Source organism: Stegodyphus dumicola, chromosome 6 (genome assembly GCF_044657685.1).
Source record: "Stegodyphus dumicola isolate Sdum_Otavi_A_Nest chromosome 6, ASM4465768v1".
Lineage (NCBI taxonomy): Eukaryota > Metazoa > Arthropoda > Arachnida > Araneae > Eresidae > Stegodyphus > Stegodyphus dumicola.
The window spans coordinates 74,188,432-74,210,051 of NC_140773.1; the positions used below are offsets into that span (position 1 = coordinate 74,188,432).

Below are 21,620 nucleotides of genomic sequence, written 5' to 3' on the forward strand. Positions count from 1 at the left end.
CTAGTTCTAAACAGGATAAAAATGAATACTCTGAGTTTATAAGTTTTATTAAGAATATCACTGATTTCAACAATATTTTTGGAATCAACAAAATTAGAATAATGAATAAAGTCTTCAAAGCTAACATGCCCAAAATGAAAGAGTTAACTGATCCTTGTGATAAAATGCTTCTATTTTTTGAAATAATTAATGAAATCAATAATTTAACTATGTAAGCAAAACATGCCCTTTTCAATTACAGCATGGAAATTGTTAAAGTAAATTGTAATATGCACCCTCCGTTAAAATCTGTATTTTGCCAAAATTATTGTGAATTTTAAATATCTCCCCATTTATTGTTTTATCACCACTTATTATACGTTTAGGCCACCCATTATTCCAGCCCATGATCTTTTTACTTTAAATTACATTTTAAGTAACTTTACATTGACTTTTATGCATATTGCAATTTAGCCTCGCCCCCTCTCCAATGCCTGATTTGCAAGTAAATGCACTTTCTTTACAGGATTTCAAATGGACATGATAACCAGTAGCTCCAACCCCTGCACTGAAGTTTCGACTTTGGAGGAGTAACTAACTCGGACATATATGAAGACTCATTCATAGCATTTCTTCACGAGATTTCATCTCATGCATGGGCATTTTTTCACGTTATGGTAGGAAAGTAATGCATTTTTCCAACGTGCTCTACACAGGATGGGACCTTTTGGTCCGGGCGCCTGTCAACAAGTGTTTCAAACACCTGAGTCTTCAAAAGCAAATACTTTTATTTTCATATTAATAATTTTTAATCAATAGATGCAGATAATAAACAATACCTAAAATACATCAAAAGTGCATAAAAAAAGTGCATGTGAAGAACTTTTAATAATCAGGATCCTGAATAGTACAAATCAGGATCCTGAATAGTACAAAAACTGAAACAGCAAATTAAACCAAATATAAATTATTCAAAAGGATCTACTTTCAATAACTTTTTGACCTCTGATCAACAAATTCTGCATTTTGTATTTCAAGTATCACATCTTTATCCTCAAACATATTTTCATAAAATACAGTTATTGTGCTGTAATGCTGAAAACAAATATAAAATAAACTGCAAATGAGCAGAAGAAAAGAAAATGACAGAAATATAAAGAGTAATTTAAATGATGTGTTTTTGAGTCCTGCTGATAATCAATTCTAACAGCAACATTACTTTCCAATTAGCTTTTTTACAAATCATTATCACTGATAGCTTTGACAAGAGTAGTTTCCAATAAAAATATATTAGTTACTGAATAAAATATATGGAAATGTTTGTTTTCCTTAGTATACTTTTAAAATTTTCATTTAAAGCTAGTGATCACATTATGTAATAATTATCCTAGTCCAGCTTATGTGAAAATGATGATAGTCTAAAAATGAGGTATAAAGTATTATGCAAGTCATCACTTTGGATGAATTATAAATTTCATTTTCCTTGCAATATGATACAGAGAATTCACAAAAGCACTTAAGAAATAAATATTCAGTTTCTTATTCACCCCAATTTTTAGACAAAGTGCTATACAAAGTTGCAGGTGAATCAAAAAATTATATATAATTAATAAACTAACAAATAAATATTAATCATTACAAAATCAAAAATATTTTACCTTTCTAACAGTTACAGTGTGCATCCCCCTATAATGACAATATTTATCCTCAGCTGCCTAAAAGACAAATTTTATGGAACATTTACTGCCTGAAGGAAATTTCAAATCAGAATGTTGAAAGCATATTAATATATACTCAGTACATATTCTCTGAAATGGAGATTTATTAATGTAAAAAAATGTGCTCTGATGTTGTATAAAATACTTAAATTTCACGCATAGATAAAAAGCAATTGATAAGTTTTTATAACATCTATTATAAAATGAACTCGGCTAAAATATACACTCTTTACATATATAGTATATAAATAAATATATATATGTGTGTGTGATAATTTTATAGATAACTCGACTTGAAGATAGCATAGATGCATACGATAGACACAATTTTATTTCTTGACCTGCGGAGCAGAATGACATGTGCAAGCAGAGCAAAAGGAGAAGACAAATTGTGTACATATTTCGCCAAAGCATATTCATAGAGTTTACTTCTTTGTTTAAATTTTGAACGGCAATTGGAAAAAAGCTTACCACATTGTAAGATTTATAAGATGACATAAAGCAGATTAGTTTTCAGATGATGCAGCATAGATTCATAATTTTAAGACAGAAAGGGAATATAATCAAATTAAAATGAAGAACTAAAAGAAGTATTGCTAAATTAAAGTTAATAGTTGTTTTCTTTGATATTTTATATCTCACATATTCCCCCTCCCTTCAAAAAGAAAAAGAGTGATAGAAAAACCTTTTTAGGAAAAAGAGCATTAATAAATGAAGATAAATTTTGTACAATATATATACAATACGTGGCTTTTTCAATCAGAAAGAAAACAGTTTATTAGGACATAGCCTTTAGGTTTCACAATCCTCCATCATTTTATTCATGAATTTTCTCATTACTACATTTCTCATACGTTGTTATCAGATCCAAGATTTTTTTGCCACTTTACACATATTAATTTATAATTTAAGACATTTTGCTTTCTTACTGTTCTTAATAAATGTCATCTTAAAGAATGTAAGTTTATGAAAATAAAGACTTTAATTATACAAATTTAATTAATAAATACCGTTTTTCATGAAAGATCCACAATCCCATGCTGCTCAGAGGGTTGAACACACATGTTGACTAATTAATGTAATATAAATTATGTAGATACCTTGGTATTAGAAAAATAGTTGCATGGATACTTAAGATAAGAGAACAGAGAATAAAAGCTTTCAGACATGACTGCTGATTTAAGCACATAATTTTATTTTCATAATAAAGCAAGCCCGGATACAGGGCTGTTTCTAGCGGGGGTGCAGCACGTAAAAGTATGTGGGCTGCCAAAATCAGGGGCGGCCAGACTCTAGCAATACCATGCCTAAATACTTTAAATTCATTGTAATACATTCATATATGAGTACTTAGTGAGTATGAAATAAAAATTTTATTAATCCTTGAGCACTTTTTAAAAACATTTTGGGGTGACAATCTTAGGAAAGTACATAGGAGCCAATGCCCCAGGAACGGTCCTGCCCAGCTATGCATAAACAAGTTCACACAGCATCATTAATGGCCCTGCCATGCCAAACAGAAAAATAAACAGAAGCCTTCCTACTGAAGGCTTCTGTTTATTTATTCATCACAAACTATTGGCTATCTCGATAGGTGCAAAAGTTAGCCCCTCCAGTCAAACCAAGGCCACCTCGATGAGGTCATCCAGATGGCATTAACCAGTTAGGGGAGAGGACACGTTAGTGAACCGGGACATTGTTTTAATATGCTGAATGTCAGTAGTTTTAATTTAATTTTGACGTTTCTGTTTGTTTGTTTTAATTGTGCTTTTAAAGTGTTGTACACTGTTACACTGAGGAAATTATAATGACAGCTCTAAATTGTCAGTATACAGATTTCCTAAACAACTGGATTTATTGTAAAAATGGTTAAAACTGATGCTGCAAGAAAATTTTACCACTTTGAAGTTCTATAGATTAAGGCTAATTTGAAATTTCAATTTGTTAAGGTATTTGCTCCTATACTTAAAAGAATGAATGTATTAGTATTACAAAATTTTATTCCTATAGTATGCATTATGCATAATATTATATAAAGTAATCATGTATCAGTATTACATAGTATAGTAGCATAATTATGTATCTAATTGTATTTTGTAAGTTTCTATAAAGAAACATTAAAGATAATATACATGCTCATGGTTTTTTTAAATTGTAATATAAAGTGCCTAGTTTTGCATAAAATAAGATAGAAATTAAATTCCTAATGGAAGAGAATTCAAATATTAGTAAAATTTATGTTAGTAAGAGTCTTTTAAATTTTGAACTCCTTAATGAAAGCACTTTAGTAACCTTTTTGACTTCTCAGTAAAAAAATGGGAACTGAATAAATTCAATTAAAAATATTATCTATGCCTGAATTTCACTTTTGAAACCTAAAAGTATATTAACTTAAAGTATATTAACTGAAACCTTAAAGTATATTAATTAATACCATCCTAAAAATAAAATAGATGCCTAAGTAGTATGCATTATTACTAAACATGAATTAATTAACATAATTATTAATAAGTTTGAGAGTAAAATAAACTTAATGTAATTTATCAAGTAGCATTAAATATTTTACACTTATAATAGTTGATCATATTTGAAAGAACATAAGTGACATTTACGTTTTGCTAACAGTTAGCTTTATCTTGATTTTTTTATGTCTCATTTTGTCACATATTTGGTCAGTCTAGAGGCTTAGTAAATAGCAGGTAGATTTTATGTCAAACAGCATAGGTTAAAATGAGAAGTAAGATCATAATCAGCATGATTCATAACAAAAGACTGGATGTTGTCACCGCTGCTGCTTGTCTAGAGAGAGACCTGCTGATTAAAACAAACCTGAAAGGCCTGATGTAGGCACGGTTGGCAAGTGTTGAAAGTTAGGCTCTGCTTGATGCAATTAGTGTCATAGCTTCGTGTAGAGTTCCAGGGGTTGTAACCCAGTTAATATACTTTAAGGTTTCAATAAGCCATTAAAGCAGCAGAGGTGATAAGATATTTTGTATTATTTTAAGTCTCAGTAGATACAAAGCATAAGTTTTACTTGAATTTTTACATTTTTGTATTTTATCTTGTGACTACAGTGAGAATTAATGAAAAACAATTTAAGGTTAAAATAAAAAGGAAATGTGTTGAAGAAAGAAACTAAATATATATTGAAAAATAAAAATGTTTTATTTTAATGTTATTTTTTAAATATAATTTCCATATATTAAGAGTAAGAGTTGTTTTAAACATATTAAAACAACTTGCTTTAATATATAGAGATATATTTTAAGGGTAAGGCACTTAGCTATAAATAACTAAATTAGGTAGTTTAATAACCTTAGTCATTATGGATTTACATTACCACTATTAAATTTTATTTTTTAACAATATTTGTTAAAAAAGCCCTATTAAAATCTAATAAAATTTCATAGTTTAAAATACATGTAATTTATGAAATTGATTCTTAAACGATATTAGGATAATAACACATTAAAAGCTAAAAAATATTTATGTTTTGTAGCAACAACACTCAACAAAATATTTATCCGTCATTTTAATTTGAAGCCTTCCCAGACATTTTGGCTAGTTTATATATAGGCCTCCTCTTTTAGCATTTATAGGCCTTCTCTTTAAGCATCTCTTCTAATAATTAGAGATTTGTCTTTATATACAAACCATTTCTTTCGCTAGTTTCTGCGTGCTTTATCTCCTAACTTGCCAACCTCTCCACAATGTACCTATGAGGGTTTACTTGATCTGGTAAAAGTCAAATAGTTCCTGACAGACTTGAAGCATATTATCTCTATGTCTGAAAGTAACTACAATATCAGACAAAGGTTTAAATAACCCTCTTTATTTAAAAAGAACTTGGAACATAAAGGCATGTTTTGATGCTAACAAAATCAATTTCAGCTCACGGTGACATAATTAAACAAGAACAGTCAAATTCAAACTAATAATGAGGGTCAAACTAGTGGTCAAAGATTATACAATTTAATTTTAATTTAATCTGGCTCAGTAACTCTATCATATTGTTACGAAATGTAAAGGTACGGTGATATGGCTTCCCCGCAAAGCTGTTTTAGGGTTGCCATAAAATAGCAAAAAGGGCAGGGTTGCCATATTTGTCGAGAAATTGCCCATTTGGCGATAAAATTGGCGATATACCATGGACGGTTGGTGAACCTTCTGGAACGAATTCTTACCGGTTTACTCCAGAATGTTCCCGAACACAAGCCGGAAGCTATATAAACCGTGCTGGTCTGCAGTCAGTAAGTGTGCTTCATCAAGAGGGAAAGTGTGTCTCTCATCGAGAGTGTGTGAGCCTCATCTAGCGAGTCAATCCCTGCGGAGTCGATCGAGTTGACAGCCGGGCAGCGAGTGCCAAGTGGGTCGTCAAGTCCACTGAAGGAGTCTGTTAGTGTATCATGGTTAGTGCATTGTTGAGAGAGCGTAATGAGCTCCGGGAAAGACTGAACCGAAGAGTCAGGAGCTGTGCTCATGTGTCGTCGAGTGCATCACGAGTTGTAGCGTGGAGAATCTCGAGAGTACGTGGAGTTCCAAGAACGACCAAGCAGAGTCGGGAGCTGTACTCCGGAAAGCAGAGTCGAGTGCTTTGCAGAAAGGTGTCTCCATCGTGATAGCCTGATAACCTGAAGGCTGTGTCGCTGATTGTGTCAGTGTGTTTATAGTAGTTCACCGACGACTGTAAAACGTATTTGGGAGCTGTCCTGATTAATATTGATAAATAAAGTGTGTTTCAATACTTCATAAAGTGTCGTCGTTATTCACTCCAAATCTACACGAACCCCGTACGAACGTGAAGAAGAAAATAATGTAACATCTGGTGTCAGAACAGAAAAGAAAAATGTAACAATATGAAGAAATAGAAATCAGAAATTATAGTAAAGGTTGAAATCATAAACAATTGGGTAATTTACATAATAATAACTGCACATATCTTTGAAGAAAATTTTTCTTTATATATTCAAAAAGAAATCTTAAAGAAAAATTTTCTTTATATCTTTAAAGAAAAAATTTCTTTATATCTTTGAAGAAAAATTTCTTTATATATTCTTTTATTAAACGGTTCTAAATTTGGCGACTTTTCAACATTTTGGCGATTTTAAGATCAATTTATATAGAAACTTTTTAATTCCGAGACCTGAAAATTTTTCGACGATTTTTTTTAAAACATCGTAACATTGATAAATTTCAGTAAAATAATGGTAATATATGAAAATTATATTTAAAAAATATCATTAAAATAAAAATTTTTTATTTTTCAATATATATTTAGTTTCTTTCTTCAACAAGTTTCCTTTTTATTTCAGAATTTTTGGATTTAATTAAGGATTTTTTTTATTCTAAAAAATACTAAATGCATTAAGAATATACAGGAAAAGCGGCTAATTTTATTTCTTTAGTAATATGAACATTCAGAAGAAATATGAAATATATATGTTAACCCTCTGGAGGTTCTGAGAAAGATAAGGCATTGTTTTCTAAAGCGTCACCAGCTTTGTCAACAAAAACTTTTCAAAAGCACGGAAACTTTCTTTCACAGAATGCATGAAAAGCGTTAAGTAGTTTTTTTTTATCCCCCCCCACACCTGCAGAGAATCATCAAGTGGACTGATTAGAGTCAGCTGTAAAAATATCAATCACTGTCAAAACTTTGCCCTCTGGTAGTTTCCAAGAAGGTATATGTTAGCGTTTGTGATTCGACTTGTAACAGTAAGTCGGGATTTATGTTACAAAATCTAAATTTTGTTAAAAACTGCAAATCAAGACATTAAAAGAAAATAGTTATAAATGTTTAATTTTTTTTTTTTGTTGTTTTTTTTTTTGTTCATAAACCTGCATGTATATATGTGTGTACATATATATATATATATATATTTAACTCTTTATGAGCAATCTATATGCATACGGGCATAATATCAAAATATTTTTGTGTTTCTAGTAGTAACCTTCACTTTAATTACTTAATTTACCCATTATTATATGATTGCTTGCCTAGGATAGAAGCAATATTTTCTCCCTGAAACAATATGATTTTCGATATGTTTTCCTTATTTTTTTAATAAATTAAAAGTAAAATATCTTGGAAACTTAGGAAATTTCTTATTTTATTTGCAGCTTTGGATGTTTTTCATTCAGGGTTTATTTAAAACTACGGATATAAATAATATTTCACAACTTAGTTGATATAATGACAGAACTAATTAACTGAACATGTAAAAAACTTGTTTATTTTCTAATCATAATCATAAATGTCTAAATTTTTGTCATGCAATTTTCCGCTTTTGTGTACAGCAGGGATGTCAAACTCATAGGTACACTTGGGCCAAACAAACAAGGTTTAACTTTAGGCGGGCCACAAAAAAAAAAAAAAAAAAAAAAAAAAAAAACATAGAAACGTAGATTTATTTCAAATAATACAATAATACACATATATATATATATATTTATATATAAAAGAACAAGAAAAATTTAATGTTTATGTCCTGATACTTGACATCTCTTCTCTGCTATTATCTTTCCTATTTCGGGAGAAATTTTGTTTGCAGTGATAACTTTCAACGCTGACCCAAGGTGAGCATCATTAATACAGTTTCTAATAGGAGACTTATTACCTTTCATGACTGAAAATAACTGCTCGCACCGACAAGTGCTACCAAACATGGAAATAATTTCATATGCGAATTTTCGAGTATTTTCAAACCTGGCTGGTAAATATTTGTAAAATTCAGGCACGCCCACTTCAATGAATTTTGCTTTCAAGTTTGAGTTGCATTGAATCTCGATCACCTCCATTTGCATATGGCTGGGTACTGAGTCAATACTTATTGAGAAAATCGAAGAAAACAAAAAAAATTTGTCTTCGAGGGAACTAAAATCATTAAACCTTGTTTCAAATTCAGTTGTTAAATTTGCAATTTTTTCTGTGTATTTTTGATACGAACAAGTATTATCTAAACTTGATTTGTTCATGCTGCACATCGGGAAGTGCATCAAATCTTCATTTTTAAGTTGTTTTTTCCCAAAGAACTAGTTGACATTTGAATGCTTTATTATGTCAAACATGTTCGTAATGATATGATCTTTTCCTTGTAACGATAAATTTAAATCGGTTAAGTGTTTGGTTATATCAACCAAGAAAGATAAATCTTGTATCCATATTGGATTGTAAAACAAACTTATGTCTTGATTTTTCGTTTTTAAAAACTGACATATTTCTTCTTTCAAATCCCAGAATTGTTTGAGAATCTTGGAGCAAGATAACCAACGTACCTCGGTATAGTAGGACAAACTCGAATATTCACTATCTAACTCACTTAAGAAAGCAGTGAATTGACACTGATTTAAACTTTGAGATCTTATAAAATTTATAACTTTTTTTATATATGACAAAACATTCTTCATATTTATTACTTTCGTGCATAGAACTTCTTGATGTATAATACAATGCATATGATGAATGTTTGAACCGTGAATTTCACTAAGTTTTTTTCTTAGTAATGCTACGAAGCCCTTGTTTTTCCCGGTCATTGATGGAGCGCCATCTGTAGCTACAGAATTTAATTTTGCCAAAGGTAGATTGTATTTCTGCAGAAGTTCAAAAACACAAGTAAATATATCTTCTCCTGTGGTAGTACCAGGCATCGGTATTAGTTCCAGTAATTCCTCAAAAATTTTAAATTCTTGTCACAAGAACGAAGAAACACTGCTAATTGAGCTTTGCCACTAATGTCCGTGCTCTCGTCACAGGCAATGGAGAAACTTTCGAAACTAGATGATTTTGCTTTGATCTGATCACTTAAATTCGCGGGTAAATCAGTAACTCTTTCCGCAACTGTATTTTGAGACAATGAAATTGATTGAAAAGCCTTCACATTTCCAGGACAAACAATTTCTCCAGCTTTCATTAGGCATTCCTTGATGAAATCACCGTCAGTAAAAGGCTTCGAATGTTTAGCTATCAACTCGGGCAAGACGTAGCTTGCATGTACCGCCGCTTCACTTTCTTGCAATACTTTACTAAACATGGACTGTTGCTTTTTCACTCCTAACTTGAGCTCTTTCAACTTTTCTTCTCTCATTAATCCTTCGTAATTGTTATATTTCGATTTGTGTTGTTCGTAATGACGTTTAAAATTATATAACTTTGGTACATTAATAGTATTATTACATATCAAGCAGATTATTTATCTTTTATTTCACAGCAAAAATATTCTAATTCCCATTTTACTTGGAATATTCTATGTTTGTCAGCGATTTTTCGTTTAATTTTACTACCACTTGGTTTTGATATAGACATACTGAATACAAAGGGCTGGAATAAACACAGTTAACGTTAAAAAGTTAACAAAAATTTATTCTTTCCACAAGAGATAAATCAAAATGCTGAAAATTTCTTCAAAAATATTCTAACAATATCACAAAATGTCAAACGTTTAGCAAAAATCAATTCAAAACAGAGAAACTAATTCTATCTCACAGCAAAATCACTACAAATCAATCACAGCATTAAGTAAACAAACAGTTCGCTAGAACTACAGCTACTACTGAGATGAGTTGTTTGTTCTCGGCTTTTATAAGCTTTATAATTAATTTCTCGAATATACTGGAAACATCTATAAATATCTGGATTTTTGTGGATGGCAACAGCAATTACGAGATATTTATTTATTAGGTATTAAATGCACGCACTGTTCTATTTTTAACCTTCCAACGCAGCTGTCTTTTCAAAAATCGTCTGCGTTGCTAAGGCAACATGAAGCAAATCTAATTACAATTCTAAATAAAAAAACTAAATAAATAAATAACTATGAAATCTGTAACAATATGAATTAAGTAATAATTAATAATAAAGCAAAGTGCATGCACCAATATATCATACAAAACTATGATTGGAAAACTGAGACCATGAGTTCGGCGACATTCGGCTATCGGGGGATGCGTACAAGTTCTGAGTGCACGTGTCCCCCAAAAGCCGAAGGTAGCTGAACTCAAGCTACTCACACGCATTTGTAATTTAAGTAGTGTGTGTCAGCTCGCTGTGAGTAATCTAACAACACTGAATAAATTATCGTTAATTACTTAGCAGTAAACATTTCATTTTTTTCTTCGTCAATATGTTATTTTATTATTATATATTATTATTTGCCGATATATTGGCCGGGCCGCAAAAATATTTGTTGTGGGCCGCGAGTTTGACATCCTTGATTAAGCAATAAGTAAGGAAAGCCGCCAGTTTATTAATTGTACCATAATGATATTGTTTTCTTTAAAATCTAAGAAAATATCAGTATATTTTACTATTCCACTACTTATTTTTGGAGGGGGAGCTAAGAGCAAATAAACAGTTGCCCTTAGAAATCAGCGTGTTAAAAAATTATAAGAAATCAGATTTTGATGAATGATTGAATCGGATTTTGATTGAATCTTATAGTTTTATTAGTCTCCATACCTTTATTTTTTTTCTCTCTCTATGTATATAGAAAGAATCAAACAAAGACACTAGTCTAATGCTCCTATTACTTACTTATTTTTTAAATTTGATTTAATTTGATTATGGCAAAAAACTCAAAAGTTATTTGCCTAAGGATAGGGATGTATTCGGGGAGGAATTTCTGAGGAAAGCTGGCTCGTATACACGTTGCACGTGGGGAAAACAAAGAAAACGCCTACGCAGTGAGCTTGTTTGTGGGACTCGAATCCAGGGCCGAATTACCAGTGTTCAGAGAATTTATTTCTAGTCCGCCTGATGGGCCAATGCTCTTGATGCCTTTTATGCAACATAAGCTTTTGTATGTATAGTCGGAAAATTGAAAATATTTTTTCAAAATGTTATAGTTAGAGGTAATGCATAGTTTTACTAAACATTTTCTATCAGTACAGTCAAAAGTCGTTAATTCGGATACCCATAATCCGGAGAATGATCTATAATCCGGACCTCAAAGCTAAAATCTTTCTGCGCATGCGCATAGGCGTTTTACGCGTGCGCGCAAGACATTTACGACTGCGCATATGCGTCTGCGCAAGCGCAGAATACGTTTTCGCGTGCGCGTTTAATTTATAACGGACGGTATAAGCTAAAATTATCTAATTATCTATTTCAGTTAATGTTGATGATTGCGTTGTTCCTTAATCTTCGAATTGGATCCGGCTTATTATTTTTTGCAGACTGTAAGAGCAATTTTATAAAAGTAAGCTTGAACTTTTGATTATGTCAAATAGAATTTCCGATGCTGGAGCTCCCAAAGGATCTAGAAAACAAAAGTATATTTCGATGTCCATCAAACAAAAAGCAAATTGCTACAAAAAATGGATAAAGGCATATCCTTTGTTTATCTAACAGTTCCGAAATCTGTTTATCAATTTCATGCTGCTCTGCGAGGGGGGGGGGCACGCCGCGGCGCGCAATGAACTGGAAGTTGTTCTGTCAGCACTATCGTTATCTTCAGGGCAGATGTTTTTATTTTATTCGGCTTATAATTCCTTACTAAATGCAGTATTTAATCTCATTTACTCCGTCTTTGATATGATTTAAATCAAATTCCTCGTCATTATAAATATCACGAATACAAATCAAATAGTTTTCTGGTTGCAATTTTCTAATTTCGGCTATGCGTAAGGTATGCTTTACGCAATCGCGCGTTGAAAGAAATGTTTAATAAAGTAAACAAATAAATATTAAGCTTCTTTTTTTGTAAATTTTGATACTCTTTAGATCATAATTGCTCTTTATTTTATAAATTACGGTTTCATATTTTTAATTTTATAATTTCTGCATGCCATCTTACCAGATTTAAACTGATGATCTATAATCCGAAAAAATCGATAATCCGGAATCGCCGAAGTCCCGACGAGTCCGGATTAAAGACTTTTGACTGTATTACTTTCAAGGTAACTACCTAATACAGAAACATAAGTTTTTTAATATTTATATTTATAATTTGGTTTTCGATACATTGAATTAAGATTATTTCCCAGAATTCCCTACATTCTTAAATTTTATTTTTCAGTATAATAATATGCAACTATTTTTAAAGGGTATAATCATGAAGGTTTTGAAACATGAAAAGAAAAAAATTATTTTTGCACTCAAAAAATGCAAATCATAACGAATTTTAAAATAAAATTCTGTAGAACTGATCACGATTAGATTCATCTTCCTTCAGTTAGGTTTTCTCAAGAATATTTGTGTGTTAATATACATGCTCAGAAATGCGGATATTAGAAATTATTCAAACATGTACTGAAGAAGAAGTAAGCTTTTCAATAGAAATTCAACTAACTTCAACGAATACCTGGGATAATATGATCACAATCTACCTAAATATCCAAGAATATCTGGGCAACAGGTTTGTTTCCTATAGGCTTATATTTATTTATTATTATCCACATGTGGGACTGCTATTTTTTAATATAAAGAACGTTTTCCCCACCTAGGGTTTGCAACAAAAAAATTTAAGATTTTAATTTCCGTAAAATAAAATACAAAACAGACGTTCTACAGCAAAACTGAAGTGTAAAACCCTTTTTATTCACCAGAATGCACAACATATTTCTGTTTCAACTAAAGGAAGCAAAATTAAATTATGTTCATATAACTTGCTGGCTCAGTTAAAAATAAATATATAATCTTTTTTTTTTTTTCCCTTCTTTCCTCCAAGAAACTAAAATTCAACAAGATACCCCCTTTTTTTTTTCAAAACAAAACGTGTAATTTAGTCATTTTCAACTAAAAATAGTTTAGACTTTTTGGATATTGCAGAGCATAAGAGAGCTATTTATTGCAATTATATGAGGGCTTCCATCGTGAAAGGCTTTCTAAGGGAAACTGACTTTGCACTAAACACCAATAATGCAGTCAGCCCATTCACCTATGTTCGAACCTAAATGAAACTATAAGTATTCATCAAGTATTTTACTATTCGAATATTAGCAAGGTTCAACTAGACGAAACCAATTCAAAAATTTTATTCGCATACAGTAGTAAACTCGACACCTGCAATAAGAGAATTCTAGTCTTACCATATTTCTTGTACTCTGTCGTTAGCTAATTTTAATGCAATTAGCAGGTAATATCGATATTGGAAAAATTTTAATGTAAATTGAACTTTTGAATTTTCTTCTGCATTGTTCTAAAGTTTACAATTTTCTTTCACAAAGTTCTAAAGTTCTAAAATTAGCCCAGTAAACGAACAGAAACAGATAACAGTTATGTATGTCCAGGGGGTCCATACTCGTGGACAGCGGAAAAGAAGTCTTTTACATCAAAGATACCATATATAATACGTGGAATGACCATGCACATTGCCTTTCATTCTTATCGTCCCTTCCCTAATTTTCGATGCATATCCTGTTTCTTTCTTCTATTTATTCTGCATTTTTTATCGTTTCATTATAAACGGAAGTACGCAACGAGTGATGGTGTAACACCGGGATGCCTGCATCATAGGCCCTACACCCAATTGAAAATATGCTAATTCCTATACAATGCTAACTTTAACTAATAGTAATATATAAATATGCCCAGAATATCTTAATTTTTTAAAAAATTTTTTAGAGATATAATTTTTAAAATTAATGAATTAATTATGGGCTTAATAAGAGAAGTTAGGATAAATATCAGTAACAGATTAAAGCGTACACGGTTCATGATGAAAATGTCGTCCAGAAACGCTGCGAAGCCCTTCGAGCCAGTGGGAACAAAAATAGTATAACATATTTATCATGCAAAAATTTGGTAAATGCAGGACTCAGTGTACAGTATTAACAGAAAATGTGATTACAATCATAGAATAACATAATTAAATAGCACAATTTAAAACTAAAAGTAATATACAATACTATACAATACAAAAGCATGCCATACAGAAGGTAGCCAAGGAGTAATTCACCTTAATCCAGAGTGTCACTAAGAATGGCCATAGGCCTTTTGATGTTACATTGATCATTTACGTCATAATCATAGATTTTAATTGCAGGGTTACTAATGGACTCCAGGTCTTTACGGAATTTCTTAGCAAGGCCATAGTAAAAGGTCCTAATATGGTCAATTTTCAGTTCAGTATGCAGTCTGTGATTTCGAACGTTACATGGGGCATTGGTAATTTCACTATAAACGGTGAATCATCTTTGAAATTGCTGCCACCAAATATTATTGCCCTGTATTATATTTAAAGAAATTAAATAATGAAGAATCTGCATGAATATATGTATATTTCTTGCATTGTGAAAAAACGACAGTACCCAGAGCCACCAAATTTTAAATAGCGTAATCCTCCACCCGAGCATGCGAACCTAGAGAACCGAATTTTTAATTTCAAATTTAATTTATTATCTCTTTCATATTTTGTAAAACTTTAGGGGATTTTTGATTAGAAAATTCAACAATTTCAAAGCGAGAGTGGCAACACTGTAAGGAATAAAACATTTTTATCCGCAGCATCTGAGCTTGTATAATGGAAATTCTAAAGATATACTGTTTTTAAATATTTTATGATATTGCTGTGGAATTTATGCGGTTTATGTGTGAAGAATATGATATTTAATAAATAAAAATAACACACAAATCGTCAAAAAATGTCCCTTTGGAAGTAATATAAAATTTGAAAGCTTTCAGATTTTATTTCAATGTGTTTAATTTTATAATTCCTTTTCAAAGCCCAAATGAGCGTTAGCACAAAAGGGCTTTTAGTTTCGAAACGTCATTTTGCATCGAATCACTTTAAATGCCCCAATCATTTTTCCGAACTGTTGCCACCGAATATTATGATCCTGTATTTATTTAAAGAACCAAATAATGATAATCTACATGAACGTATGTATGTTTTTCGCATTGTGGAAAATGTTACCTAAAGTCATCAAAATTTGGATCACATAGTCCTCCACCCGAACAAGGGCACTTAAAAGCCCGAATTTGGAATCTGGAATTTGTTTTTATTGTCTATTTCATATTCTGTAAAACTTTAACGGATTTTTGATTAAAAAAAAAGTAACAGTTTCAGAGCGAGCAGTGGCAACACTGTAAGGAATAAAACATTTTTGTCTCCAGTGTGCAAGCCTGTATATCGAAAATTTTAAAGCTATGCTGTTTCGAAATATTTTTAGCCCAAAGTGGCGTTAACCTAAATGCTCTCAAAACATGTATGTGACTATAAAATTTAAAAAATTGCCCATTTGGACGTTTTCCTTTTTAACTAATTTATTTTTTAGGGGGTACTGAACCCAGTTTTACATAACTTTTCAACCAAATCATTTGCGCTAGCATTATTTTCTTATTTCTTTATAATAAAAAGTATTTAAAAAAGAAAAGAAATAGAAAGTATTTAAAATTAAAAAGAAAGTTTTAGAAAAGTATTTAAAATAAATGGATCTTATATCAAGTTAAAGAAAGTGCATAACTGTCATAAGAAAAACTGAAGCAAGAAGGACAAAAGTTTTCAAATCGTATTTTTAAACTAATCTAATTAGCTTATTATAAGATAAATGCTATTATTTTTTTGCGATGATAATAATAGAAAAATAATGGGAATAAGGATGCCTGCAGATTTCTTTATGTAGAGTAATATATTTATATTAAAATTAATTTCATAATTGTTAATTTTAATAAAACAGAATTCTATTTGCATGAGGTTTGCATATTTCATAAAAGGCATGTGCATATTTGTATCCTATAAAACAGTTTGTTAAAATTCTACAGGATATTTGAATGGGCTTCAGACACTCAGACACAGATTTCATAAAATAACAAGCAAATATTTATATCACATAGAACAATGCCTTTAATACGTTAATTCACCAAATGCAAATGATATATACTATATTCTGTTTTTCGAGCTTTTATAAAAGGAGAGTTATATAAACCATTTAGTAGGAATGGAACGTGTTTACTCTTTTACAACTCTCAGCTGATATTACGATGACGTATTATACTGTTGTGTTACTGTTAAATAGCTTGTTTTAAGAAGGAAAAATTATATCTCACATAACAATTTCTATTTTAGCTGAATACCTATTTAACCAAAAAATTTTTTAAAGTATGCAAGCGGCTATGACTTTAATGTAAGAAATTAATTGAATAAAGTTAAACTTTGCAGTTATGGACTATTTCGGCTACGAATATATGACAAACCCATGCGAAATTTAAGTGTCTGCAAAGCGATATGGTGAAAAAAGTTGCATTGAATGCGTTGTTCCTTACCTTGCTAAAGAAAATTTAGAGAAGTAAGACATTTCGTAGCACTTATAAAAGATGCTGAAACTATCGAATACTGTGTTTAAAAAGTTAAAAATATAACTTCTGTGTAGTTAGTGCTTGAAAGTAATACTTGAATTCTCTCCTGCAAAATTTTGATTAAAAATATATATCAGTTAATTTGCGTCAGACGAGTATGGATTTCTTATTCTAATAGCACATTGAAAAACATTATTCATTGACATATTTATTTCTTTTGGAGAACGAAAAGAAATTTGCTTCATACATTTGTAATAAAATGAGTCAAAATCTGCCATTGTGCGGAAGCCTATTTTATTTTTATTTATTTATTTATTTATTTGAAATTGAAACCACAGTTCTGCCCAGAACTGTGAAAAAATTGTTTAGTCATGCAATCTTTTTGAAGCATGTGCACATTACAACTATCATGAATCTACTACCAAAATACACTTTAACTAATGATAATTGCATATTTATTTATTGACTACTATATCTTTTTGTTATTGACTACTATATCTTTTTGTTTTAGAACTGGGAAAGAGAATTATATTTAGAATTGAAAGAGTTTATGAATTTCACAAATTTTTTTGCATTTTGCAAAATATTTAAGAATTAATAAAGCAATACTGAAATAAAATATGAAAAGATATTAAAACACAAAGTAAATGGTAACAAATGACCCAAAATATAAAAGAAATTTGCTTTTTTATAATACTTATTTCATCAATTCTTTTATTTTGTCCCCAAATTGATTTCTTTCTCAATGTATTTTTGCTCCGAAAGTGAATATCAAATCATACGATTGGTATTCATGTACGAAGGACAGTTACAAGAAAAATATTCCCAAATTTGTATTAATTACGGTGGTTTCCCATGTATGATGTGAATATGAGCCAGTTCCGCTTATGAAGTCCCCGTTTGAAGCTCTACTGCTCTTAGGCACAGAGCCGTCAAATACACATGAGTATTAATTAACATCACTGGAAATGTAAATCACAATAGTAAGCATTGATTGTTATTGATGCCCATTAAAACATATAATATTATGATAAGCGCTCACCAACGGCCAAGCAGTAAAATTGCTGAACACGGGTATTTCGGTTAGAATCCCAGCGAACGGGCTGGCTGCATGGACGTTTTCGTGATTTTTCCATTGTGTAACATGTATAGAAACCCTTTTCTCTTAGACAGTTCTCCATGAAGGATTAACAAAAAGATGATTCTCTTAGACAGTTCTCCACTCCTTATTCAGATAGCCTTCGAGCGCTTTTTCAAGTACACCAAACCAAAGATAAATATTTCAAACGAAGCATAGATATTTAATTTTAAATAATTCTATTTTGTTCTTAGGCTGTGAAATCATTTGAGTGGACATGAAGGAAGGATGCCATAAAAACTGCACATAAAATGTTGATAAAATGTGAAAACTGATTTCAAGAAATACATGCATATATTGGCCTTTTTAGTAAGACCCCAAGCATAAGTACTAACTAATGAATTTTAAAATAAATGGTAATCAGTACCTAATTTAACATAGCTCATCAGTCCTTAGTCATAAATAACGTCCACTAGCGGCCGAGCAGTAACATTACTGAACACTAGTAGTTTGATCTGGAATTGAGTTTTTTACTTGTAACGTGAATACGAGCCAGTTTTCTTTAAACAGTCTTCCAAGAAGGCATCCCTTCCCATACAGAGAGAGCCCTCCTTTGTTTTAATTAACTGTACTCGTAAATAACAAATTGTTTTCCCATCCAAAGTCCTCCATGAAAGTTAAAGTTGTCTATTTTTATCTGAGCATCTAATTGTGTCATTTCAAATCTTGATATAGACAAATAATTGGAATTCCTTATTTCCTTTTTTGAAATTTTTTGCATCACCCAGATCACCATCATATTTTTCTACCTTCGCATAATGCCTGTGACGATTTTATAAAAAGCTATTTATATTTTTACCACTAACAACTATTTTTCCTAAATATTTACTCTTACCTGCTGAGAATTTTATGTTCCAACCATTTCGAAATTTGGAAATAAACACATCTTCATAACAGTAAAATATTCACAATCAAATATCGTTCGGACCTTTTTATTCGATAACACTTTCAGTAAAACAGAAGTATTTTGCTTAGGATAAAAATACATTTTCATGCAATTTCATGTACTTTCAGTACTTTATTTTATCAACGCCAAAAAGCAATTTAATCAAATACGATATTATTTGCGAATGATTTTCATATCATGCCAAGGAGGTTTCTCAGTAGTTCGTTTTAGACAAGAAATCAGAAGAGTAAAAGGAATTTTTCTTTAAGGAAACGCACCTTGTCCTCATATTGCAATAATAAAATGTCCATACTTCACATTCACACAACTAAATGAATTTAGATACAAACATATCAATGACACATTAGTTTGAGATGGAATTACAAGATTTGATTGAAGTAACTCTTTTTGTGAACTGTTATAATAATTTTAAAAAATACAGTATTTTTAATCAATGCCCACAGCTAAAACAAAAATTATATCAAATTTCTCTGTTTTTACAGTCATTGTTAGATACCTGTTTAAGTATTTATTCCATGCTAAAAGAAATTATTTGTAAATTAGGTGATTCTGAATTCTTTAAAAGTTGTTCATGGGTTCCATGCAAATTACATTTACTTTAGCAGAAGAAAATTTGTTTCGGAAATTTTTCACATACAGAAAGGTTTGCGTTGAAGGCTTTCCAGTATTTTCCAGTTTCAGCACGAAAATCGCCCTCAGGTCGGCAGATGGTACGGCTGGATTTGATGTTTTTATTTATGACCCTCCCATTGTAACATCTTTCTCTAACGATCGCTGTTTCCCCACTACCAATTAAGTGCAACAGAAGGTCAGAGGGAATGACAGTACAGAATATTCCATTCTCAAGGATTTCGAGGCGGAAAAAGTAAGGCAGAAAAAGTCGTTTGAGATGCTTTCGGATTCAACAAAAGCTGGCAAAATAATCTGTGCTTGACGATTTGGAAAGCCATCTTTTAATATGGAAAAATTCGTTCGTAACGCTGAGAGGGTTAAAGGCTGGTTACAGAGCTGATGTGGCAGAAATTTTAGAATTTAGTGACACACCAAACAACAAAATTGACAAATGGCAAAATTTTAGAATTTAGAGCAGGCATTGTAAGCAGAATTTAGAAAGGTATTAGGCAGCAGAATTTAGGATCCACAGAGATTGCATCAGGTGGGAAAATGCCCAGTGCCAGCTATGTATATGATGCATTAAGACATATTAGATGAATCTTTTAAATTGTAAGTTTTCAATTTCTTTATTAATAAAAAAAATCCCTTCCTATAATGCCTGCCCATGTGATAAGATTAGAAGCATTTTTGATATTTTCCATGCTTGTGTCTAGTGAAAAGTAGAGAAAATAAAGGGAAGATAAACATGTTAAGGTTCTAGTATCAGAAGTAAAACATTCAAATATTATGTTTTCATTGTTCTTCCAGATGTTCTCAGTAAGAAATTCATTGCAAACTTTCTGTAAAATACACCCATTACGTGTTGATACCACGGAGACATTTTTCATTTTGTCACATATTTCTCGAAACTTCTAGAATCGTGGGTCTATAAATCTTGCGTTCAAATCCTTCTATACTTTCTAAGCTGCAATGTCTAAAATCCTAAAGAAAAATTATTCCTACAATTTCTGTAACAGCAAAAGGGCAGAAATCTTTTGGGAAAAAAAAAAAAAAAAAGAGAGGGGAAAAGTGCAAAATTAATTTTATAGAGAAAACTGATGCATGTTTAGAGAATTTTGAATATTCTGAGATAATTACACGGGAAAAACTCTTACTACTAGAAAATAAAAAAGAAGATATTTTCAATTTATTATATAGCTAATTTTGCTTTTGCTAAGAGCTGTTTCGTAAATTGTGCTTTATAGCATTATACCTTGTATATTTTTAAGATTAAAAATATTGTATAATAAGTTGCCAAAATGAAACTTCACAATATGACAGCGAAAAATAAAAATGTTTTATTTTAATGTTATTTTTTAAATATAATTTCCATATATTACTATTATTTTACTGAAATTTATCAATGCTACGATGTTTTAAAAAAAATCGTCGAAAAATTCTCAGGTCTCGGAAATAAAAAGTTTCCATATAAATTGATCTTAAAATCCCCAAAATGTTGAAAAGTCGCCAAATTTAGAACCGTTTAATAAAAGAATTCACATCCCCAAAAGCGAAAATTTTAAAAGCTCTTTATTAAAAAAAAAATGACTTTTGAAATGCTTATGTTTCACTTCTTGCTTAGAAACTCGAGTATCCCATCATTTATATTAGAAACAAATTATGACTCATGAACCCATTCAAAAGATAACCATATATATGTCAATGAATCGCCAAAAATATTACAATAAAATGCTAATTCACAGTCAAAATGGCAGTCGTAAAAACTGACAGAAATTTCGGATGATTAAAATTAAGGACCTTATGCTGATTTTGGCTAAAATTAAGGACTTTTAAGGATCAAAAATCGATTCCAAAAAATCTAAGGACTCTTAAGGACCATACGAACCATGTTTAAGTATTGAAGTAGTGCTTGTCCCTAGAGGGTGCATGTTAGTTAAGAATGTGGCCCTGAAAAGGGCGAAAAATTAAGAATTCTTGTATTAGCTAAAGTCTGCATAAATGTCGTAATCTATCATCATGGTGGAGAGTTAC

General features: G+C 30.9%; 1 protein-coding gene across 11 annotated transcripts in view; it reads right to left on the minus strand.

The window, feature by feature from the left end:
- LOC118192223 (multiple PDZ domain protein-like) overlaps positions 1-21,620 on the minus strand; it is a 1,451,385-nt gene that overhangs the window by 99,377 nt on the left and 1,330,388 nt on the right. For all 11 annotated transcript variants that reach the window (XM_085818535.1, XM_085818539.1, XM_085818542.1 and 8 more), the window contains one exon: positions 1,638-1,694. In XM_085818535.1, the coding sequence (XP_085674661.1) occupies positions 1,638-1,694 (57 nt within the window). The remainder of the gene's footprint in view (positions 1-1,637; positions 1,695-21,620) is intronic.